The sequence below is a fragment of the Thermobia domestica genome, chromosome 5 (assembly GCF_964235325.1).
Source record: "Thermobia domestica chromosome 5, izTheDome1.hap1.1, whole genome shotgun sequence".
In the NCBI taxonomy this organism is placed as follows: domain Eukaryota; kingdom Metazoa; phylum Arthropoda; class Insecta; order Zygentoma; family Lepismatidae; genus Thermobia; species Thermobia domestica.
The window spans coordinates 300,335,636-300,354,232 of NC_137458.1; the positions used below are offsets into that span (position 1 = coordinate 300,335,636).

Genomic DNA, 18,597 nt, shown 5'->3' on the forward strand with positions numbered 1-18,597 from the left:
TAATATTGTCAGGCTAGATGTCGCAGGTGAAATTGTGATGCTACGCGTGGCTATCCTTAGCATAACAATGCCATTTGCTACATCTAGCCTCATCAGTCAGAAGTCACTAACTCCAAAAACATTACGAGTATTATATACAAGGTGGACGTTCTGATACGTATTATGAGGCTAGATGTAGCAGATGGCATTGCTATACTAAGGTTAACCACGCTTAGCATCACAATTTCAGCTGCTACATCTAGCCTGACTTCACCTTGTGTATCGTTATCGTACTGGAAGAAGTACCTAACTTCATTGGTACGTTTTTGGAGTTAGTGACTTCTGCCTGAACGCCGACAATATATTTTCTCTGATGTAAACAACAAGATGGTGATTTTTTTTTGACTATCTCAGAATGCCATCTAAAGGTTCAAACATTAATAAATAAATGAATAAAATTAAATTAAATTAAGAAAAATGGAAAATAATGCTATTACTTACGGAATTACATTACTTTTAAACCTTAAAAAGTTGCCAATACAAAAGTTTTTTTTTTAATGTTTTAACATTTTGGCCGCAATTCAGAAAAGGTTGATCACCTCTGTTATAAACAATCTTAGTTGCTAGAGCCTTTTTATTTCAAGTGTGCCCTCGGAGAATATGTGAAACATTCTTTGACTCTCCCCCCGTCACCCCCTTACGGAGGAAATCCTCACTTTGCTTAGGGGAAAGAAGCGAATGACCATGGCTGTGTTGCCAATTGTCATTCAGTCGTTTGGTCTTGACGAGTGAAGATCGTAGGCTACTTAGAAATGGCTAACAAGACGGTGCACAGCCCGTGAAATAATTAATTGTGGCAACGCTTCCGCAACCAACTATTGAAGAATCTCGGCCATAGCAACTTGTCCCTCCTCTTTTGAGGTAGATACGGGAAAACACATATCGACAGCAGTGCCAGCAGGGAGCACAGTTGAAACAGAAAAGCTCTAATTAACTTAAAATTTCAACTGCTTTCCCCCCCCCTCCAACTCCCTCACAAAAGAATGACAGACTTTTTGTCATGAATTAACCCGTCAGCCCTGCGATTTCGCATGATCCGTTGCAGGGGCGGATCCAGGACCGACTTCTGAAGGGGGGGGCGGTGGGTTGTCATACTGCTACTTTTAAGGGCTCCAGAATTTGGGATAGGTTTTATTTATATATATCAGAGGATGATAAATTTTCCTCTTCTGGGGGGGGGGGGCGATCGCCCCCTGGATCCGCCCCTGATCCGTTGTATGCTACATGAATGAATGAATGTTAGAATGTTTTAAAACAGTGGTGGATAGTAAAATCTGGAATATACGATTTGATTATATGAGTAACTCCTGAAATTATCACAAAATTAACCAGGAATTCAAACGTTAAGAAAATAGACCTTCAACATTATTGTCATTATATATTTGTTTCAAAGGGGAAGGGGAGTTTGTGAATACAATTTCCCATCGTCTGTTATGGTTATGTGGAAATTTGGGCTTTTTTTTTTTCTATTATCCAATCTGTTGTTTGTTAGTGTACATTTCATCTGACGTGACTCCGTCAACACTGAAACACATAACAAATTACAGTTCTAATGGCATGCTAAATGGTTTGTGTGTATTGAGTATTACGTTGGGACGAGTATTTACGTTTGTTTGGGAGAACTCGGCAGTATACGTAAACGCATATGTACACAATATGATCCGTAGAGAGACAAGGAAATTGATTTTACAGGCGTGCGAGTAATGGATATATATATATATATATGTGTGTGTGATTTCGAATCTGTGTGTCTGCGTGTGCCATATGCATATGTGATGTGGTGTAAGTGTGGTGGTGGTCAGTGTTTTGCGTGTGCGTTTGAATATGTGGGCGCTACGGGGCTTGAATCAGTTTTCACTCGCTCTTTCTCTTCTTGCCCCTCACTGCGATACTACTCCCTCCGGCCCCGACCTTGGTGGTCGGGGAAACCTAGCGGACTCATTTATCTAGGCCAGACCAAACCGAAGCCAGGCGACCAGACAAGAGGCGAACTGCAAAAGCGCGTACTACAGTCAGTCAGTTGTTTCGAGTGTATGTGTGTATACATGTGTGTGTGTATGTATGTGTATATATATATAGGAGAGAGAGAAGAGAGGTCAGGGACCTGTATAGAGACTGTTTGTAAACATAGCGACACACGTGATAAGTTGCATTGGTTATGTTTTACACAGAAACAGACAGTTGATGACAATCCCTGGTTGGCTTTGCCTTCAAAGAACAGAAAGCCAAGGACGCATTTCTTTGATGGTACTACGAACTGCTGTTATAAATGATGTTTATTTGTACAGGAGAGATACTAAGCAATAGTACAAATTACCTGTTTAGTTCAGTGCTTTGATCTCCTGACGTTGGTTATTCCTTGTTTCAGAGTTGCTCCTTATCAGCAGCTACCTTAATTATACAAGGCACGTGACACTGTTTTCTTCATACGTGTAATTCTAGGAAATATATATTTGATTTTTTTTCTAGGAACACAGAATCACTCCCCACTTTCTATGTGAGTGGATACTTATGTGTGACGTGTTCGCCATGATCAGCCATACACAATGACGTAGTGATAGAATGCTCAGCTCTGGTACGAGAACCTCCTGGTTCAATCCAGTGATGTCAATTCCTACAGAGCCGTTTTCCCTTCACAAGCTTTAGAATTTCCCTTTTCCGGACAAAATTTCCCTTCATCCACACCGTTTATACTGTATTTAGTAAACGTATTTTTAATCGTTTTCGCTTCCACCCCCTAACCCCAATCTTATACCCATATACAAGCAGATACCTGGTAGCCTTCCTTTGAGCTTATGCAGAATTTGAACTTGATTTGTTGTTTAGGTATCTAAATCGTCGCGATAGAGGAGGGGAAAAGATATGGAAAGGTGTAGGTCAGGACCTATGTTAAAGGTGCAATCTCTGCATTTGCCGGGTGTGACTGAGGAAAAACCCTATAAGTACCTCGGTCAGGACGGACAACCTAAATAAATTATAAAAGATATAAAATAAATATTATGTAAATTTAATTTTTATCCTAGATCCTAGATATCGTTATAGATTTTTATATTAATGTAACCTAAGATACAAAGAAAATATTAAGTATATATTTGGTATGTACTTACTTAAGAACAGCACTCCCATATTTACTGAAAGAATACGAACAGTTACAAAGAAAATTCTAGCTGCTACTGTCTTTGGCTGTACACGAGGAATGTTCGTAAGCACAATACAAACTAAATCAAAGTTTAGAGATGCGGAATTCTTAAGAATTTATAATTCTGTGCGCACAGTCACCAGAAAATTTGTAAGCTTACACACACACACACACACACACACACACATACACTAATGACCCAGTATTCGCCCATATATACATATTTACATTGACACGTCCGGAACACGAATCCAAACCAAACTGTTATAATAGTTGGAATGATAATTTAATTGATAATTATTTCATCTTATTGCATTGCATTTAATTCAACAATGGGAAGATTAATTTTGATAAAAGATTTTAAATAAGCATTGTTGTAATGTTTCGAATTTAACCGAATATGTTAATCGATGTGTAATGTTGATAAATATTAACGAATTCAAAGCAAGATAGCTTGTGAGAATTTATGTGAAATATGTGCAACGGATTATGTTTGGAACAAATATGATGTTGAATTTATACTGAATTTTAATGAGATTAATCAGATACGTAAATACAATCAATCTATAAATGACTGAAGAGAGGTTCAAATTTCCCTGCAATATTGAGAGATTACAAGCAATTTCCCTTTTTTCCTTTTCTCCAAAATTTACTCAAAATTTCCCTGCGCCAAGGGAAATTTCCCTTCAATTGGCATCACTGGTTCAATCTGAATTTGTGCAGGACAGCATAGTCACCGTAGATTTTCTCGAGATTCTTTTGTTTCTTTTAGGGTTGCCAACTCTGGAAAATAAAATTACCGGCACCCCCTCAAAATTCCGTATGATATAGGTCTAAGTGTAAAGTATCTCTGTTCGGACCAATCCATGGAAGAAAATGTACCATCCTGTATTCTGCATATCCGTAGTACATTCACTAATAAGTTTAATAGATAAATTGTGCTAAAAATGAGAAACTGAAATCAACATTTATCATTTTATTATTTTTACCAGTAACTGCCACTTCTTTAAAATTAGCGAAACAGATGAACAAAAGTATATTAAGAATCTTTACGTGTCAATTTTCGATTTACAAAATGAAATTTACTCTTCTTTAAACTTATACTTCACCTACAGGAAATTGTTTTCAGAAGTCCTTTTTCACTCAATAAGTGTATAAAATTCCTAAGAAGTAAATTTCAAATTTTCGGTGACGCAATTCCTGTCGTCTCTTTCAAGTTATCTAAACAGATGAACAAAATGTATTAATCGTTGATAAATGGTGAAAGGTAGTAGTTTTGGATTTACAGAATGCGAGTTACTTTTTAAATTTATACTTTGAACTAGGTGAAATTGCTTTCAGAAATCGTTTTCCATTCTTAATATACTGTATGTATACAATTCTTTACATGAAAATTTCGAATTTCAATGTTTTATTGTGGAGTACAGATTTCAAAATACCACTCATAAAGGGGCTGCATAAAAAGTTAGTACAGGTCACAGGCCTTAATCAAAATAACAGCAATATTTCCGGTCAGGCTGGTGAAATACCGGACAGTTGGCAACCCTAGTAGAAGTTTGGATGGGCAAAACTTTAAAAAAAAAATAATAAAACAACAACGGAAGATGACATTTTAGTTTTCTCAACAACAAAAAAAAAAAAAAAAAATACTTTTCTGTTTTCTACAAAACTGCTTATAATTTCTACTGAAACCGTTTTCTCCAAAAGAGTTTTGGGTGCGATTTTTGCCTAATCCGGTATCCATTGTTGTTCTTGTAATATTCACTTGTAATTTAAAAAAAAAAAAAAAACCTTAATAAACAAGCGAAAAAGGTTTTGATAGAAAATCGAACCGGTTTGATAGAAAACTGAATTGCTTTTAAAACTGAAACCTGTTTTTGATAGAAAGCGTAATCTGTTTTTTTGAAAACTAATAGATGTACAATCAGGGACAAAAGTTCTTTCCGTTTGAAGAAGTTACTTTCGTAAATAGCTTCAGAATGGAAGGACGATTTGAGTACAATTTTCACTACATTTAAAAGGATGTAATTTGCTGTGCGTTCCAGCGATTCCACACCAATATAAATTTTACCAAACGGCAAGAACTTTTGACGTTGACTGTACAATGCTTCTATCACAAGTTACATGCAGATATATATATATATATATATATATATATATATATATATATATATATATATATATATATATATATATATTATAATATGTGGTGGGCTTCTCGAGAATTATTCTCAAATTTATATTCAATTGCATAAGATTCTTCTTTATTTTTCCGGTCTAGTATACATAAATTATCTGACCAAGTTTTTTCATGCAAATTATATTTATTTTTTGTTGCCTGACGTGCTTTAAAGTACGCTGCTAGTGTAAAAATAGAAAATTATGATCATCCATTTGTGCACACGCACGCTGCATATATATATATATATATATATATATATATATATATATATATATATATATATATATATAATATGTATAACAAACTGCTGCATAATTATTGTCACACTAACATGAAATTATACTGCACGTAAGGATTAAGTTTAGCTTCTTCATCACGAGTTTTCTTTTTTTTTTTCTTTTTCTTTTTTTGGCAAGTGTAAATGGACCATAAAATAACAATGCTCTCATATCCGTGCTGTAAATTACAGTTATAAGTTTTGCTTTTACATTACTTAACACGTAAAGTGCATTCTTTATGTGCAATGCGTTAACAATAAGGTATGATGAGGGAAAAAATATTAAAACTAGAACTTAGTGAACGTAAAAGTCAGTATATTCATCAGTTTTTGAAAGAAATCTCGGCTTCATTTTCATTATTATTATTATTATTATTATTATTATTATTATTATTATTATTATTATTAGCTATAAGAAACTACAAAATTTGGAGAACTACTTTTCCTTCCAAATTTCTGCCATTGCATTGACCCCACATGTCTTAGATATCTTTCAAGCAAAACTAATATCTTGCCTCATCTTCCACAGTTTTTTTATAATTGCAATATCTATATCAAATTGTCTTTTTCTTTAGTTCCAATTTTAAGAAATATGATTGGACATATCACATGTAGTACTTCTATAACCTGGATTCAACTGTCGTTAAATTTTATGCTTGAGACAGGAGTATTTTTCTACACACGGCGGCCAAGTTCTCATGTCAAAAAGATAGCTTTACTGTAAATGCTCACAAAAATGCTCCAGGATGTTCGGAAACTTTTGAGCGGCAGAGTAAGTCAATCGTTGCGTGCATTGGTTACTATTAAAACAAAAATAAATAAAATTTCCATTACGTACAGAACTTACTTAGGATATGTAATTGTAGAATTAATAAAGATACACAAGTTGGAAGATCAGTGATCGAAGTGAAAAAAAAAAAAAAAAAAAAAGCAGAGACGATATGTTTTATTACGATTTTGACTCAATGTACCGGCTATGTAAATGTTGAAATACAGTGAGGGTATGTTGCCTAAAAAATTGCATTTCTGTCTACATAATGACTGAAAATCACTAGAGAGCTTCTCTTTGGTTGCGGGGGGGGGGGGGGGTATGGAGAGGCTTTGATCCCTCGGCAACAACTTTCTGAAGAATAATATATATACATCCTTATGTTGTATTTTAGAGAATTATACATGAAAATGGTCAAAAACCTAGTTTTTATATTAACAATTTTCTGGGGGAAAGCTCCCGGACCCCCACTCAACTTAGGGGTTTTCCAAACCCCCGGAAGAATCGCCCTTACAGCAAACAAACCTTAAATCCGCTCATGCTCAAAACACGACATTTATATGAATTAAGAAAACACACATATGCATTCGAAAGAAACATTTCAATATGGCACATCAAAATATAAACTAGGTGAACTTCTTTGAAGACACCTCATTTTAAAAAGAAGTGGTAGGAAAAATATAAAAATAAAAATTACCGGTGTTGTCCACTTAGCAATTATTTCTACATAAATAAAATCTTTTTACATGGAGAGCTATTCGTCAATTACTGTGTATAAAAATGAATTTATTAAACGTATTTAGTATCTGCTCTTCAGTGACGGTATGTCTTGATTACTGAAAAACCAGAAGCGGTATGCCATCATCACTGAAAAACCAGAGGCGGTATGGTATACCACCGCATACCGTCTCACTTCGACCACTGTGGAAAATAATTAGAATACGTACCACCCTTCCTTTCTTGAAATCGCTGAAAAGTCAGGGAAACCTGTTTTTCTTGGAAACAGAATTTAAAAAAATCAAATTTAATTCTGTCTTTGAAATAAACCACTTCTAATAAAACATTTGTGCAAATTCTGAAATACTTCAAAATGAGATTTGGTGGCCGCGGTGGGTTAGTGGTAGAGCGTTCACCTCTGGCGCATGGGACCCTTGGTTCGATCCCAGTTCGCGCCAAGTAAACTTTGTGGTGGACAAACACCATGTGCGTGGGTTTCCTCGGGGTTCTTCTGTTTCCTCCCACTTTCTTCATTCCACCATTTCACTCATTTCACATCATCATCGTCTCCTTTAGTCTAGGCGGCATAACTGTGGGACGTAAAACTAAAAAATTTCATTTCATTTTTTTTTTTTTTTTCAAAATGAGATTTGAGGAAAACAGGAAAGGGGAACTATGCGATTAATTTTACATGAATATTTGTGTCTTAATAATATTCTAATTATTTTCTGGTTGGTTTTATTTTTGACATTTGGCGTGATCGTTAAATGCAATGAACTGTGATGAACTACTGTATATTATACTTCGTACTATAATCGCAGTGGAAACTCGAACTGATTGATTAATCCATGTATCGAATGCAAATATAACAATGATAAATCGATAGATAAGTTATTCGATCTGTTAAATCAGTTATAACTCCTACTTTTTTGAAATTAACATAATAACTATACTGGATAATTGAAAGTGTTTAGAAATGAAAGTAAATTTACTTAATGGCTTGTTTTTGTCAATTTTTTTTAAAGATATTATATTTTAACCATATCCATTCTTTTTTGTCTTTGCAGGCTCCTGTGATGCCGTTCTATGGTCCTCCAGCTGTGACAGCCCCTCCTGGCGCTCCTCCACATATTCCAGAACCTGGATTTCCAGCAATAAGAGATCGCTTCCCGAATGCCGTGTGGCACCAGACAGATAGTGGTGCGTGGACTCCACAGGCACAATTCCAGAATAGCATTGCTCCTCCTCTACTTCCACAGCCACAACAACAGGGACCTTTAGGTCTTCAGGCACCGTTGGATGATCTACGCTTTCCTCCAAGGAGCTTCCCCGACCAGCAGGGTTTAGGCTATGCACCTAGTGGCTACCAGCCGGGTTATCAGCAGGCGTTCCTTAACAATGAGCAACAGTATCAAGATAGAAGCGGTTACCCAACCGGAAATGCTAGTCTAACTACACTCCAAACTTCTCCAATTCAACAGTATTCAGGCATTCGACCACCAACATCACCAGCGCAAGCGCAGCCTCAAAATAGGTATCCTCATTCCCAGCAGGCGCATACACCTCAGCCGTCACCAAATGGTGTTAATAGTTCAGCAATGAATGGTCCACCATCAGCAATGGGTATGAATGGTCCTAATCGAAGTATTAACGGTCAAGCTGGAAATACTCCAAATCATCCTTCTAGCGGAGGCGCTTACGTAGATTCATCTCCCAATGGTAGCTTGGGACAGTATAATGAAACCCGCAGTGGAACTGAGTACGTGAACGGTAGCAGCTTACCATCATCAGCTGGCAGTTATACCCAAGATACTCTTCCTGTTAGTATGGCTAACGTGCCTACAAGTATTCCAAATAGTTTGGATGGATCGACACCACCAACCAGTCGAACGACTACCAGTGTTTCACATCCACCAACAAGCGTTGCTTCCTATGATGGAGAGAACAAAGCTTTCAACAGTTTGACCGGTCACCCAAACGGGGTGCCTGGGTACCCACTTCCCCTTCCCCAGCAGAGTTCACTGAACTCTAGTGGGTACCCAGGAAGAGTCTCGGTTGTTGGGGATCAGTCGTCCTCGTGGGAAGGTTCCAGCTGGAGCGAACAGAAGACTGACGTTGGATTGTCTCAGAATTACCCCGAGAGTCCAACATGCAATGGAATGTTCCAGAGGGACCAGTCTCATGAGCAGCTGAACAGCAGGCTGAAGACCATGATCTTGAACAAACAGCAACAGCAGATTCCACAGCATCCAATACAGCAACATTCACAGCAAATACAACAGCAACAATTACAGCAGCAAATGCAACAACAGCAGATGCAGCAGAATCTTCAACAGCAACAGCAATTGCAGATGCAGCAGCAGCAACAACAGCAGCAGCAACAGCAATATCAACGACAATTGTCGAACGTGGTAGGAGATTCTCAGGTACAGGCACCGGGCCCCAATGAGAACAGTGGAAGTAACCAGTTGATAAGTCCTGGAAGTAACGTAGAACAAGGAACAACGCGGCCACCGTCTACTCCGCAGAGCAACGTTGGTAGCCAGTCAACAGGCCCTCCACAGTCACAATACATTCCTAATATGCAAGGTGTGGATGCGTCAGGCGTGAACAATTCCAATTTAAATCGAGATGTAGCAAGTGGTTCTCAGGAAAATCCAAATTTTTTAGTGCAAGGCCACCCTCAGCCAGAGTCTGAGGGTGGGATTTGGGATTGGGTCAGAGAACAGAGTGCCCAACTAAGTGTGCAAGGAACTAGTAGTGTTGTTGGTAGTCAGTCAGTTTCTAACATGCAAGCTTCTAGTAATGTAAGTGATTCCAATATGACAGACAATTTTAGTGACAAATTCGTAAAACTGGGACCAGATGATAGTATTAATCGAACAAATGAAGGGGGGAATTTAGTGAATATGGGTCAAACAGAACATAATATTTTATCTAGTGATGTAAAGAATTTTTTATCGAATAGTTCTGCAGGTCCTTTGCCTGATGGGCCTGCAGCCGTGCATGGAGTTAGTATTCAGACAAGTTCCCGTGCTGATTGGCATTCTCCTGTAGACAAAGGAAATGTAGGGTTAGGTACTAGTAATGTAAGGTGTACAGAGAGTGAGTCAGTATTTAGTGCCAACAGTAGGCCAGCCCTTCATAATGTTGGGAACTGCTCAGATGATACCACAGTAGATGATAAAACATTTCAGAAACAAATTGGCTTGCAAAATCATTCATTCCCGGAAGATATGCATTTGAAATCTCAGAATAATAGTACTAATTATTCATGCTCTTACAACAAATCTGGCGATACAAAATCTACCTCAGTAACGATACCTATGACATCACGCGTCAAGCAAGAAGAGACATCCTGCGCAGCTGCTGGACAGGATTCGTCCTCATCTTCCGCGTACCCGTTTCAATCAGAAAGTCCTTCGAAGGCATGTACAGACAAAACCTGTAAAGATAAGAGTGTTGGGGAAGTTCCAACTAAAGTTGAAAATAATAATAATAATAACAACAACAATAATAATAACAACAACAACAATAACAACAATGTGTGTTACCATTCTGGCTCTAATCAGGACGCACAGCAGAACGCTACGACAGATGCGTCGGCTGAAACTCCGAAAACAACAGCAGAGAACAAACCGTGGACTCCAACGAGTACTCCAACTCCAACTAGCGACTACTCCAAGCTTGTAGGCGGAATGTCAACAAAGGAATTCCAAGACCATCTGGAACGGTTAAAGAACAACGTTAGAGCTGAAGTCCCCGATTGTAACTGCTTCCCTCCAGATAAATGTAAGTAATCCTGAGTTAAGTACGTAATAAGACTAATTATTAATGGATGTTATAGGATACATACCTCAAATATGAAGTGTGTTACATTGTTATCACGAATTTTTGTAATGCACTCACATGGTTTCAGTGTTCGCTGACACTTTTTTCGGTGAGATCAAAAAAGTCAGAAAACACTGAAATCTGAGTGAATAACAAAAATTCGTGATACAAAGTAAGACTACTCATATGTAATAAGGTATTTTTGCACATAACAGGACATGCGATAATGAACCTCGATGTAAAATTTTTAGATATTTACTTTCTTTTGTCAGAGAAAAGAAGAGGACTATAGACAGGATATTGAATGCAATATTATGGACAGTAATGTAGGAAAAATAGCTTGTGCTTTATTATTTTAAGCCATTCGAGGTCACTCATTTAAAATTAAGTTTGTTGAAAAACTTGGAGATGTGTGTTTCTTACAGTTTGCTGGCCTTTACTTTCTGAATATTAGTAGTGTTTGTAATCATGATAGCAAGTAATTTATTTACGTTTTGTTATACATTACTGTTGCCAATATTCAAACCATTAGAAAATTAAATGTGACGGGTAGATCCTAGATCCCTTACCCTGATCCTAGATTTGTACAACTCAAAATAATTCCTTAACATAATTTAAAAACGCAACTAATTCAAAAATAGGAGTTATTGCATCTTCAACCAACTTTTTCGAAAGCTATTTTGTTCTAGTTGGTAGCAGTAAGCCAGATAACTAAGTAGTTAAATCTACAAAACAGGTTCATTTGAAATTTTTCATCCAAGTACGAACTTTCCGAGTTTTGAAATTTCAACTCAAAAACGGAGAAATCCAAATCGCCAGTAGTGATGTAATTTCGTAGATGTCATATACCAATAGCATTCTAATCACGTTTGTTGCAAAGGAAAAGATTGTCGAAGATCTGTGAAGTTTGAAGATCATTTGAAATCATTCGAAATTCAGTTTGATTTGGGTGGCACTTTTAAATGTATGTTTAAAGATAATGTCACAGTTCAACAATTCATCATATCTTCAACTGAAGCTTGAATGTAGTCAGTCGTTCATGGATTATTACCATAGGTTTACAATGTATTAACTGTCGTGGATCTGAGTGAGTTCAATTTTCGTTAAGCTGTGAAGAGGCTTCTATTAAAATTATGCTAAAAGAGCAAATGGATTTGATTTTGAGGATGATATAACAACAATGACGAAAAGGTAAACACGGATACTTTATCTGTTTTTATGACTCATCCTGCTTCTAAGAACTTGTTACAGAAATTTCTTCAGGCAGCGTTTTTTTTTTTTTTTTTTTTTTTTTTTTTTTTTTACAAAATGGTCCACTCTCTATGGGTCTTCTTTCTTTCTTTCTTTTTTTTTTTTAAATTAGGAGTCTTAACAAAGATACTATTTCTGATGGGAACGATCCAGAGCCCAGAGGCCCTGAATTTGGGCACTTGTGGATTTCTTGTGGTCCATGGAGCATTTTAGCATGATCATAAGAAAAGATGGATAGTTGAATCGATTTCCTTGCTGGTTTTACTACTGCCTTTAAAGATTATCCTGCCTGCAGAGCTGATTTTTATTTATTGACCGCGTGGATGAAAAATAACTAGATATTAGAAAATTGTTATAAATTCTGTAACGTTGATTCTTATTTATTAGAAAAATATATATAGGTTCTTCGTTACGTGAAAAAACAAAAGATGATGTTAAATCTCAGCATAGGCATCTGTATTGTTAACTAGCTTTCTCAAACGGCCAGGGATATAAGTTACAATTCATTTTCCTGTTTTAAATTTATCATTCTCTCTCTAACCTACAGCGTTTCATTCAATTGAAAATTATTTGAAGGAAAAAGAAAAAGAAAGAAAAAAGTTGAGTGTGATAATAACGTGTAACATTTATATCCTAGTATCATATTATTTAAGATAATTTTATATTGTAAGAGTAAATGAAGTAATGTGTTCTTTGTTATTTTAATTTTATTTTTCTGTCCATAAAATAAGTATTATGTCTTGCAATTGCAGGCCCACCTGAGCCGGGTTCATATTACACTCATCTTGGTGCAGCTCCAAATTTAGCCGAACTTCGCAAAGAGATGGAGAAACGATCTGGTTTGAAAGGCAAAGCACTACGGTTTGAAAAGGTTGTTTACACCGGCAAGGAAGGGAAAACAGTTCAAGGATGCCCGTTGGCTAAATGGGTAAGGCCTTCTAAGCACTATTAATTTCTCTGTTCTGTTTTATTTTGGTTTTAAAGTACCAACAACCGGGAAAGTGAAGGAAGATTTTGCACCAAACTGTAGGAATCCTGTATATGTGTTCATTGCTTTAGCTTACACGATAACAAGTAAGTTCTAGCACTACGAGGGAGGATCAGAAACTTAGTTTACAAAGCCGATATTTCTGGAGTTTCGTCTGTTATAGAGAAATGAAGAGTGTGCGGTAATTTTAATACATGGAGTTGGCAACTGTGCAGAGTTTCAGCTATCCGCCACCTGCGGCGCTAGCTGTAAGTAAACACAAATGGCGACTGGTTTGGAAAACTGTTCTCGGAAAGAAGTCCGCTCAGTTATTCGATTTCTATGGGCGAAATATGTAACCGCGGCTGAAATTCACCGGCAGCTGGTAGAGGTTTACAGAGAGAGATTGTAATGTCTCATCAGTATATCGTAGAATGGTGTCGAAAATTTGCGGCTGGTAGAGAAAACGTCACCGATGAGGAGCGCAGTGTGTGAGTGTTGAAGCTGTTTCGCTGGGACATCATCAACCGCCCTCCCTACAGTCCGGACCTCGTTCCAATCCAATCCTTCGACGTTCACTTTTTCCCGCACTTGAAGGAGCACCTAGGAGGCTGTCGCTTCGCTTCAGACGAGGAGGTGAAACCCTTCGTGACAACGTGGCTGAACACGCAAGGACAGGTTTTTTTTTTTTTTTTTTTTTTACCAGTAGGGAATATTCAAACTCATCTCACGATGTGACAAGTGCCTCAACCAAGGGCGCCCATCAGGGGAGGCAAGGTGGGGCGCTTGCCCCCCTAGAGGAAATTGTACTTCAGAATATCGAAAACCCAATAGTTTTTACATTAGTTACAGCAAAATTTGAAACTGTTTGAAACGTCGCTTATACTTTCCCCCCCTTGGAAACCACAGCATGGGCGCCCCTGGCCTCAACTGATATGGAAACTATGTCGAAAAATAACCTAATGTATGTACTATTTGTTGGCTGTATAGGCACGTTTCACTGCAGGCTTTGTAATTTTACTTTCTGATCACTCCTCGTAAATAAATGTTTTTTTTTTTTTTTTTTTAAAAACAAATTGAAATCTAGAAAACACCAAACACAAACCCTTGTACCATCTTCTGCAGAGTAATTTGTTATGAATTAATTTTAATTTGCTCGTGCATCTTAATCAGGCTCCTTTCTTGGGGGAAAAGTTGGATAAAACTTTTTGTGAGGTACAGAGTTGTTAAGTGTAGGAAAACTTAAGTTTCCGCTAATGAGAATTTTTGCTCGAGGCTTGTATAATTTCTAATGTATATTCCTCTTCGCTTTCTATTCCACTGTGGTTCAGTTGATTTTTGTTATGATGTAAGTACTGTCCATTCGTGATTTTGTTCAACCTCTTGCTTTCTGTGTCAGATAACTGTTCCGTTCGAAATTAAATCACAGCCACAACAAGACTGTCATAACTCTATTAATAAAATGTAAATTGTAGAGGTGTGGGGAAAAAAATAGTTTGTTCCTAAAGAATCATTATTATCTTTTCTGCTTTTACAATTATTACAAATTAAGGTTTCATAACAATTTAAAACCTATTTCGAGCTACGAGAGTGTTATTCTGGGGGTCTCGTGATCTAATGGTATTTAAAACTTTTTCTATTATTATATTCTGACTATTATATTATGACTATTTCTGAATAATTTATTTCAGGTTTTGAAGTTAGCCCCTTATAAGAGTAAACTAGACCATTCCATAGTTATTTTATAAAGTAAACGTCAAATTCTGGCCAAAGCCTATACTAGTTAATAACTAATATTGTTACAGTTTCGGCAATGTATCTTTGCCTTCATCAGACACATTATAAAATACAATTTCTAAGACTACAGCTTACATATCTCAGAAAAATGAGAGGAGGTCATATCTATGAACCAATCAAATGCATTCTTTCATTTTTAATAATTTTTAATTGATTACATATTTGCAACTTTTAATTATACAACTTTCACTTGAAGTTTTAACATTTAATTGGCACACTTGTGTTATTATAATGAACAACTTTCATTTTTGAGAACCTTAGCTTTTATTTGGCTATCAGCCATAAAATATATCTGTGTTACCTGAGTACACCTGAGTTTAAAGTTCTCAAAAGTGAAAGTTGTTCATTATAACAACACAGGTGTGCCAATTAAATGTTAAGATTTCAAGTGAAAGTTGTATCAATTAAAAGTTGCAAATATGTAATCAATTAGAAATTGTTAAAAGTGAAAAAACGCATCTTATTGGTTCTTAGATACGACCTCCTCTCATTTTCTGAGTTTCTGTAGTCTTAGAAATTGCATTTTATGTGTCTGATGAAGGCAAAAATACTTTGCCGAAACTGTAATATTATTATTTATTAAATAGTATACGCTTTGGCCAGAATTTGTCTTTTTATTTTATACAAGAAGTTTCAAAACTAGAATGAAGGGTATTCAGATAGTTATTTTATATTTACTAATGTTTTGTAATTTTTTTTTTATTTATTTACATTTAATAATTTGCGTAAAATATTAAAATTATTTCTTAATTTATACTGTCCAACTAGTAGCTATTGGTGCGTTTGTAAATACAGATTCGACCAGCTATTCCCATTGTCAGTTTTTGCGTATATACTTAGTAATGTAGTCCTACTACTACTCCCTACTAATTATTCACAATACAGAAAAGAGCAGTAGTGTAATTATAGATTTTTTGTGCGTTTATTTCTTGATCGGTCACACATTCAGAAATTTGTCCTGGTCTTATTGTTAACAAAAAGGAATATAAAAATTTGTAAATGTGGGAAAATAATTGAACTTTTTATTATCAAATTGTTCTATGCACCATGCTTTATTTTCGATGCGGGCGCGTTTGGTTCGAATCCCGTAACAACTCGTAGGTGTGTGTCTCATACAGATGTGGAAAAAATAAAATAAACCGACGTTATGTTCCAAACACACTAACAAGAAGCTTCCTCTACTATGGAAATTAAGAGACATAAAAACGAACTAAAACTTGTAAGTGAACTGCGAATGCTTTGAGTACTTTCTTAGAACAAATAATTGCTTCATTGACCTTTCGTACTCTGCACTGGAAATTCTTTTGTCTCAAGTATATTTTTATTTCTCCGTAATCTATTTCTAAGCTCATAAATTTCAAAACAAAGTTCAGGTTATATATTATGCAGTAGTTAAATAGATAGAGAAGATAATTAGTGAGGAATTTTTCAATAGTTCGTCTCAAGGTCATATTGTTCATGCCGCTTATTTGTTGTGTTTATTGCAGGTCATTCGACGTTCTAGTTACGAGGAGAAGGTATTGTGTGTGGTGAAGCATCGCCAAGGTCACAAATGCCCTACAGCATGGCTTGTGATTGCTATGGTGGCGTGGGACGGGGTTCCTTCCAATGAAGCTGATCATCTGTACAACCTGCTAACAGAGAAATTGAATCGCTATGGTCTACCAACTACCAGAAGATGTGCAACCAATGAGCCCCGGACTTGTGCATGTCAAGGTCTTGACCCAGACACATGTGGGGCTTCGTTTTCCTTTGGTTGTTCCTGGAGTATGTATTATAATGGATGCAAATATGCACGGAGTAAAACTGTTCGTAAATTCAGACTATCAGTGCGAACAGAGGTACGTACCAATAAACAATATGCCCGTAATGCTTACTAATTGTGATGCGCTCAGTTTTTACTTGGATGGAATCAGTCTTGATGAAAAAAAAAAATCACAAAATTAATAATTGTAATGTGAAACTTTCTGTCGTTCCATTTTGTCGCTAAAGTCGTTCGTATTCATTGTTTCTCTTAAATCATCTTGATTTCTGTACTACAAGCTTTTCGTCTGATTTTTGAAGTGATTCCCCAAACATTGTTGTATATTAATATTACTCAGAGACCAATATGGTTAGCATACGGTTGGGGTTCCATTTCCGGTGGGAGCTCAAGTGAAGTAAACCGGAGACCGCTGTTCGACTTCCATTCCAGTCGCATATTTTCACTCTTTGAATTTTCATTGTTTATGGATACTTGATCTCGTTTCTAGTTAATATTATACAATAAAGAAGCAACTGTTGAAGTACCAGTAGTTACAGTATTTTCCGGTATATTAGACGTACGTTCTTCTTGAAACCAAAAAATAGGGCATGTCTTGTACGTCAATATAGAGATTTTGTTTATTTCAATTGGATTAAGTTTCACCGATTTGATATATAATAAAGTAAAATACAATATTTACTTTTGTACATATTGTTTTCCTATTTCTCCCGGTATTTCAGTAATTCTCGGCTTTACTTCTATGCAAAATGTGATTACAGCAGTAAAAGAAAACAGAGAGCTTCTAACGTAACCACAGTTTTCTTATTTTCCCAAGCCGCCTTTTTGTTAATTTTCCTGTGTTACGGTTTTCGTATGTATCTTAGTGGAGCTTTCTTCTAATTTTCTATAAATGTCTGTAAAAGTTTCCACAGAAATTGTGCGAGAAAGCTAATAAATATTGTTTTGAGCAAAATTTTACAGTATTTACAATTTCTTTTGCAGTTCATCTATTTGTTTCACTGTTGTAAGTTCCTAAGTTCAACTTATTCTTTGACAGCTGTCGAAAAATCCCTGGAAATTTTTGAATTTAATTTTGAATTTCTACTCTTAACTTGATTGTGAAGCTTGTGGTGGACAAACACCGTGTACGTGGGTTTCCTCGGGGTTCTCCAGTTTCCTCCCACTTTCTTCATTCCACCATTCATTCATTACTCATCATCACCGTCTCCTTTAGCCTAACCGGCATAACCGTGGGACATAAAACTCAAAGATTTCATTTCATTTTTTTTTTTTTATTATGAAGCTTTAACCATATTTAAGTATATCATCCCATTATACATCTAAAATTCAATTATCTTTGTTTAGTTCTAGTGCAAGATGATTCAACAGTAATTATTTTGATTTGTGAAGACATCTTACCATCTTGTTCATGAAATACTATTTGCTGTTAATGCTTGAATAGGCGTGACCCATAAGCAAGATAATAATCCTTCATCGTCTTCACATATCGAAATAATTACGGATGAATCATATTTCATTAGAATTTTGGATCCAGAACTAAATCAAGGTAATGGAATTTTAGATAAACAATGGGATATCATTATTATATGCTTCATAATTAAGTTAGTATAGAAATCTAACTCATAAAGATTTCCAGGGATTTTTTAGACACCTTAAAAAGAATAAGTTGGACTTACGAATTGGCAACACCCAAACAAATGAATATGTAGAAAAAAAAAAGTCGTAGTGAAGTTTTTGCTAAAAACATTTAATATTTATTATCCTTTGTAGATGTGTATGTTACAGTACATACGAAAACGGTAACCTAGGAAATTGGGCAAAGGTTTTGGGGAAAATAACAAAATGTTATTACAGTAAAAGCTT

At 36.1% G+C, this 18,597-nt stretch overlaps 1 protein-coding gene across 8 annotated transcripts in view; it reads left to right on the top strand.

Annotated features, from left to right (window-relative positions):
• Tet (Ten-Eleven Translocation (TET) family protein) overlaps positions 1–18,597 on the top strand; it is a 327,152-nt gene that overhangs the window by 292,310 nt on the left and 16,245 nt on the right. For all 8 annotated transcript variants that reach the window (XM_081760368.1, XM_081760372.1, XM_081760371.1 and 5 more), the window contains 3 exons: positions 8,191–10,915; positions 12,958–13,133; positions 16,457–16,810. In XM_081760368.1, coding sequence (XP_081616494.1) covers positions 8,191–10,915; positions 12,958–13,133; positions 16,457–16,810 — 3,255 coding nt within the window. The remainder of the gene's footprint in view (positions 1–8,190; positions 10,916–12,957; positions 13,134–16,456; positions 16,811–18,597) is intronic.